At 36.3% G+C, this 6,683-nt stretch overlaps 1 protein-coding gene across 1 annotated transcript; it reads left to right on the top strand.

The window, feature by feature from the left end:
- The first annotated feature begins 1,978 nt into the window (after positions 1 to 1,978).
- Positions 1,979 to 6,428, top strand: LOC110686849 (stromal 70 kDa heat shock-related protein, chloroplastic-like). Its single transcript, XM_021863446.1, has 8 exons — positions 1,979 to 2,713; positions 3,220 to 3,472; positions 3,649 to 3,728; positions 3,857 to 3,999; positions 4,106 to 4,204; positions 4,716 to 4,905; positions 5,118 to 5,516; positions 5,638 to 6,428. The coding sequence occupies exons 1-8, from the start codon at positions 2,141 to 2,143 to the stop codon at positions 6,040 to 6,042; spliced, it is 2,142 nt and encodes a 713-aa protein (XP_021719138.1). The 5' UTR covers positions 1,979 to 2,140; the 3' UTR covers positions 6,043 to 6,428.
- The last annotated feature ends 255 nt before the right edge of the window (positions 6,429 to 6,683 follow it).

Genomic DNA, 6,683 nt, shown 5'->3' with positions numbered 1-6,683 from the left:
AATATGGAGATATTCCCCAATTTAAGGACACATTCAATCATTTATTACACCTACCCTACATTCTCTCACATCAAAGAACACCTGATCTCAGAATCCGAGAAGATCTCACTTTATTTTCCCCACCTTCTCCTACTCACATTCAAGTACTAACTAGATCGTCGAAGGCGGAGCTCCAAACACCCGGAGTCTCCGTTGCATTTGTTTTGCAGGTACAGGCGCAGTCAGATCAGTTCTCGAGCTGTAACTGTTCCGAGGGACAAAAACACCCAAAATAGAAGAGAATAGAATATTGTTGATGATTGTGAACGAATAAAAATGGGGAAATACAACCCTATTTATAGAGAAAATAGCCCAAAAACGATTAGAAAAAGAACTGAATCCCAATAGGAGTAAAACTGCTTTTGTCGTAGAACAATAGAGTCTAGCGCGATGCGACACGCTTGTCATTCAGCGCTTTCTTAAAACTTGTACGGAATCCTGAATCTAATTAAATTTGATCAACAACGTCCATACTTATGTTTGAAAATTAGATTTTCATCTCTTTGAAACACTTGTTTTATTCAAAATAAAATTCTTTATTTTCATAAAAGATATAATTATTATTCTTAATCTCATTAGAACCCAAAACAACCTTCTAGACTGTTCAAGATGATTAAAATCAATCCTAATAAGTTTAGCAATATTAATTAATGGACTCTTCACTAGATCATTGGGCCATAAAAACATTTCAGCCCAATTTAGTATTTTAGCCATAATTTCTTCATTATTCCTCGGAATTGGGCGTATAATATATCGTTGGAAAGCTCTTTTCGAGCTCAATCCTACTACACTATTATTGGACCCTTATTATGAACCAAAATAAATTAGACCGGACATTTCATAAATAGAAGAAGAGTTATTTTTATTAAAACAACCGCATCACAAGAATTTTCACACTTTTACTTTGTTCGATAATCAAATGACGTGAAAGATACTCATCACAGGGTTTGGTTTTTGGCGAGACAAAATTAGGTGTCTATAGATTATATCTTAATCCTAGTTTTATTTGGAGTTGGATTTGATTAAGTACCCTTATTTCATAGATCTTGGTGATTTTTGAGAAAGTTCATTTTGTTTTGTTGGTAAATTTTTGTTAGTTGATTTTAAACCTTATATCTTGATTTTGATGTTAATTTCACCCTATATTTAAAACTTTAGGGCCTGTTCTCACTGAACTCAGTTGAACTGAAGTGAACTGAGCTAAACTGAACTGAACTGAACTGAAATGAATATTTTATAAGAGAAGGAAATTAGGAGCTGAACTGAACTAAACTAAACTGAACTGAACTGAATTTCAACGGAAGAGAACAGTTTAGCTCAGTTCAGTTCAGCTCTTAATTTACGTCTAATGATATTGCTAATGATATAAAACCAAATTTCATTCTTTTAAGCATTTATTACAACAACAACAACAACAACAACAACAACAACAACAACAACAACAACAACAACAACAACAATAATAATCAATAAGTAATAAATAATAATAATAATAATAATAATAATAATCATCAATAAATAATAATAATAATAACAATAATAATTGAAATAATAATACTAATAATAATAATCAATAAATAATAATAATAATCATCAATAAATAATAACAATAATAATAATAATCAATAAATAATAATAATAATAATAATCATCAATAATAATAATAATAATTATTAATAATATGTACATTTATATATACACATATGTATAGTAATAAATAATCGATAAATAATCAAAGATCACTAATCCGTAGTTAAAAATCACTAATTAATAAGTTCAGTTCAGTTCAGTTTAGCTGAGTTCAGTCAATCAGGCTAGACTCTTAGTCCATTAGATAGGGGAATAATAAAAGCAAGTTGAAATTAGCAATAGTATGATTATCATCTCTTAAAAACTGTGGTGAAGAAATTTCTAGAACTCCATCTAACTGCCACCCATTTCCTTGTTTACCTCCTCTTAAAACCCTCACTTTTCTTATCCTCTCCTTTCACTTCTCTACTCACTTCCCTCCTCTCTCTCTCTCCCCCTTACCTTCCCGCAAACCCTAATTCTCTCTCCCAAATCTCCATTTTCAGACCTGATTACACCTTCTCAATAAAAAATGGCGTCTTCAGCAACGCATATTCATGTTCTTGGCCCCACCCCCTTTACACCCTCATCTTCCAAATTCTCTTCTTCAAGGCCAAATTCATTCTTCTTCGGCCAGAAGATGAGCCCTAGCACAGCCTCTTTTGGCACCCCTAAATCGGCGTTTTTGAGACTAAGGAAGAGCTCCGGAGGTCGTCGTCGGAGCGCCGGCGTTGGTCCGGTCAGGGTTGTTGCAGAGAAGGTTGTAGGAATTGACCTTGGTACAACGAATTCCGCTGTTGCTGCTATGGAAGGTGGGAAGCCGACAATTGTGACTAACGCCGAGGGTCAGCGCACGACGCCGTCGGTGGTGGCGTATACGAAGAATGGAGAGAGATTGGTGGGGCAGATTGCGAAGCGGCAGGCGGTCGTTAATCCCGAGAATACGTTCTTTTCGGTGAAGAGGTTTATTGGGAGGAAGATGTCGGAGGTTGATGAGGAGTCGAAGCAGGTGAGCTATAGGGTTGTTAGGGATGACAATGGTAATGTCAAACTTGAATGCCCTGCTATTGGTAAGCAGTTTGCTGCTGAAGAGATCTCTGCTCAGGTAAATATTGTTCTTCATACCGTTTTAATGGTGTGTGGTTTTTTTTTTTTTTTTTTTTTTTTTTTTTTTTGACATAATTGGAGGTTTTTAATGTGAGTAATAAGTTTCTATTTTGAGTAATTTAGTTGTTGATTTAATTTATATTTAGCTTGAAATGATTCTTAATTGTGCCAATCTTAGCTTTTGAATGTTTCAATATGTTTAGTAGACTAATTTTAGGCAAACGGGTTTGTTGTTATTGGCTTATTACTTAGTAATTGTATTTATATTTTGTCTTATAATTATTGGTATTGAAAATTTAGAAGGGGTTTGGTTCTTGGTGGTTGAAGTTGTTGCACATTTTAATTAGTTTAATCAGCCTTTGTAATAGTTGTGTGCCTTTTCCCATTGCTTTTCAAGATGGAGGAGAGGCGATGACGGTTGAGTTGTGGTGTTGGGTCCTTAGTGGTAGGTGAAAGTTATTTTAAATCTCAATATTGGAAGTGAGCTGTCTTTTCATGGTGTAGGTGTTGAGAAAGCTTGTGGATGATGCTTCAAAATTTTTGAATGACCAAGTAACCAAGGCTGTTGTCACTGTGCCTGCTTACTTCAATGATTCACAAAGGACCGCAACAAAGGATGCCGGGCGCATTGCTGGATTAGAAGTTCTTAGAATTATTAATGAGCCTACTGCTGCCTCTTTGGCTTATGGTTTTGAGAAGAAGAACAATGAGACCATTTTGGTTTTTGACCTTGGAGGTGGTACATTTGATGTTTCAGGTACTTCCTTCCCCTTTTTCGGTAGCTGTTCTTAAAACTAAACATCCATTAGATTTTTCAGTTTTGTATTTATATGTTCTTTTGCATTGTGCGGACATCGTCTTCATATATTTGGTCATAATTTTGTGTAGTAGTGTTGTTGGCTAATAAAATAATGTTGTTTATTCGTGTTCCAGTCCTTGAGGTTGGTGATGGAGTGTTTGAAGTACTATCAACCTCTGGAGATACACATTTGGGTGGTGATGATTTTGACAAGGTAAAGTGGAAGATCTATTGCTTTTCTTGCAGTATTGATTTCCTGAATTTGTGTCCTATTCATCTTTAATTGAAGTATGAATGCTGGAATATTTACTGTCATAATGATTGAGTTTTGGGTTTAAACAGAGAATTGTTGATTGGCTAGCTGGAAACTTTAAAAGAGATGAAGGTATTGACCTTTTAAAGGACAAGCAAGCTCTACAGCGTCTAACTGAGACAGCAGAGAAAGCCAAGATGGAATTATCATCTTTAACTCAGGCAAACATTAGGTATTATCAACTTTCATGACTATATTTTGCCTTTTAAGGTTTCCCCAAATCTTCAAACTGTTGTACACGTGGTACTTACAGCTTAGACTGTTTATGCTCTTCTCAGCTTGCCGTTTATCACTGCCACTGCTGATGGACCTAAGCACATTGAGACCACTTTGACAAGGGCCAAGTTTGAGGAGCTGTGTTCAGATCTTCTAGACAGGTGCTGCATTTTTCTTTGCTCTGTGCTTTGGTTATTTGCTACATTATGAATGCTGTTGATTTAGTTATTAGACTAAATCAGTGTGGCATGATTTAGTTCCTATGTTTATGATATCTTAGATATTAGACTGCTGGACTCTGGTGCCTCTAGTCATGCATAGAGAAATTTTGTATTTATTTATAGGTATTATATTTCCTTTTTTTTGGGTAAATAATACGAGTACTTCATATTTTGTATTATTATTAGAATATTAGAACAAAACAGTGTAAGAAGTATTAAATAGATGTATTTGTTTTATAAGTTGTAAAATAATCTCCTTAAAAGATTTAGTTGAAAAATAACATTATGGAAAAAATTATGTACTGTAATATTTGTAGTCTCAAATAGTTTCCATATTGTGGTAAGATTCCTTTCCAATTATATGGTATGACTTATTCAGCTCCATGTATATATTTGTATGTAATAAGTTATAATTATATATGAACACGACTTCTGTTTCTATCGTATTCAGATTGAGAACACCAGTAGAGAATTCACTGAGAGATGCAAAACTCTCCTTCAGTGATTTAGATGAAGTGATCTTAGTGGGTGGATCAACACGTATCCCAGCTGTTATAGAGTTGGTAAAGAAGATGACTGGAAAGGACCCTAATGTGACAGTTAACCCTGATGAAGTTGTTGCTCTTGGAGCTGCAGTGCAGGTTTTACTCCAGATAATCTCTCTGACTAATAATCTATTTTTGGTTTAATGTCAACCTATATAACAAAAAGTTAGCTACAGAAAAGTTATGTGATCAATAATATTGTTTGTGCTGTCGTGGATGGGGGGTTAATTTTTGGGAAGACATTTGCTATCATCATTGCCTGTTTATTATTTTGTTATTTTGTGATTTAATGTTCTCTCATATTGTAGGCTGGCGTCCTTGCTGGAGATGTAAGCGACATTGTACTTTTGGATGTTACACCACTATCTATTGGTCTTGAAACCCTTGGTGGAGTAATGACCAAGATTATCCCCCGAAACACAACCCTGCCCACATCTAAGTCAGAAGTCTTCTCAACAGCTGCTGATGGACAGACAAGTGTTGAGATTAATGTCCTTCAGGGAGAACGTGAGTTTGTAAGAGATAACAAATCTCTTGGTAGCTTCCGTCTAGATGGTATTCCACCAGCTCCTCGAGGTGTTCCTCAGATTGAAGTCAAATTTGACATTGATGCCAATGGAATTCTCTCTGTTACTGCCATTGACAAGGGAACAGGAAAGAAGCAAGACATAACAATTACCGGAGCGAGTACGCTGCCCAGTGATGAGGTTTGTTCAAGAGTTATACATATAAGCTTCTGTCTAAACTAATAATATTATTCTTTCTGCTTTGAAGCATACTGGTAACTTGTTAAGCAATGACACTAACGTCAGGTATAAATGTTTCTAGGTAGAGAGAATGGTTAGTGAGGCTGAGAAATTTTCCAAGGAAGACAAGGAAAAGAGAGATGCCATTGACACAAAGAACCAGGCTGATTCTGTTGTCTACCAGACAGAGAAGCAGTTGAAGGAACTTGGCGAAAAGGTTCCTGCCCCTGTTAAAGAAAAGGTAGAAGCTAAACTGGGAGAGCTAAAGGATGCTATCTCTGGGGGTGAAACTCAAGCAATTAAGGATGCAATGGCTGCTCTTAACCAGGAAGTAATGCAACTTGGCCAGTCCCTTTACAACCAGCCTGGTGCAGGAGGAGCACCAGGTACAGACCCAACTCCTGAAGCTGAGTCCGGCCCCTCAGATTCAACTGGCAAGGGACCTGAAGGAGATGTCATTGATGCTGACTTCACAGACAGCAAGTAAGCTTGTGAAATTTGTCATACGGGTTAAACCTTTTTCAACGGCTGTGTATAAGGTTTTGTTAGGCAGCAGAAGCCTGTGTTTGGTTCCTGGTTACATTATTAGTTCTGAGGAGAGAAGTTGGTAGGCGAAGATAGTTGTCAAGGCTCCTTTACAAATTTTGCCATGATCTTGTTGCATATTTTGAAGCTTATAGAACCTGGGTGATTCATGTAATCAGAATATGAGATCAATAATAGGCCTAGTAGAAGTTGATTGATGATTCTTTTGCTGATTGTTAGTTCTCGGATACTAAAATGACACGTCTTCTCATTGGCACTCTTAAGCTTAATCCTCAAATAACTTGAATTAATGTATCAATGGTATGTGGGTTATGCGAGTATTTCACATGGGTTTTGTGTGGGACTCATTACAGGTTTTGTGTGGGACTCATTAGTCACATCTTTTATCTACCTTTTATGTTGCAATTTGAACTTGAGTTTTTATATTATATTCTACATTGGGATCTATTCAAAGTGATTGTGTATGTGGACTAAGAACTTGGAAGGTTATCTAAGATGAGCTCGCACCGCTTTCTCTACTCCCTCTCCTCTGGTACACCGCCTTAATTTTTGGCCTCTTGCTCACCGGCGATGGGTTGTTCA

The sequence above is a fragment of the Chenopodium quinoa genome, unplaced genomic scaffold (assembly GCF_001683475.1).
Source record: "Chenopodium quinoa cultivar QQ74 unplaced genomic scaffold, ASM168347v1, whole genome shotgun sequence".
Classification (NCBI taxonomy): Eukaryota; Viridiplantae; Streptophyta; class Magnoliopsida; order Caryophyllales; family Amaranthaceae; genus Chenopodium; species Chenopodium quinoa.
This window is presented reverse-complemented; position numbering and strand designations above follow the sequence as displayed.

Excerpts from the sequence above, each read along its gene's own strand:
- LOC110686849 (XM_021863446.1), top strand. The coding sequence starts at position 2,141 with ATGGCGTCTTCAGCAACGCATATTCATGTTCTTGGCCCCACCCCCTTT. Across the intron at positions 3,473-3,648 it reads TGGTACATTTGATGTTTCAG|TCCTTGAGGTTGGTGATGGA; the intron begins GTACTTCCTTCC and ends TTCGTGTTCCAG. Across the intron at positions 4,000-4,105 it reads TTAACTCAGGCAAACATTAG|CTTGCCGTTTATCACTGCCA; the intron begins GTATTATCAACT and ends TGCTCTTCTCAG.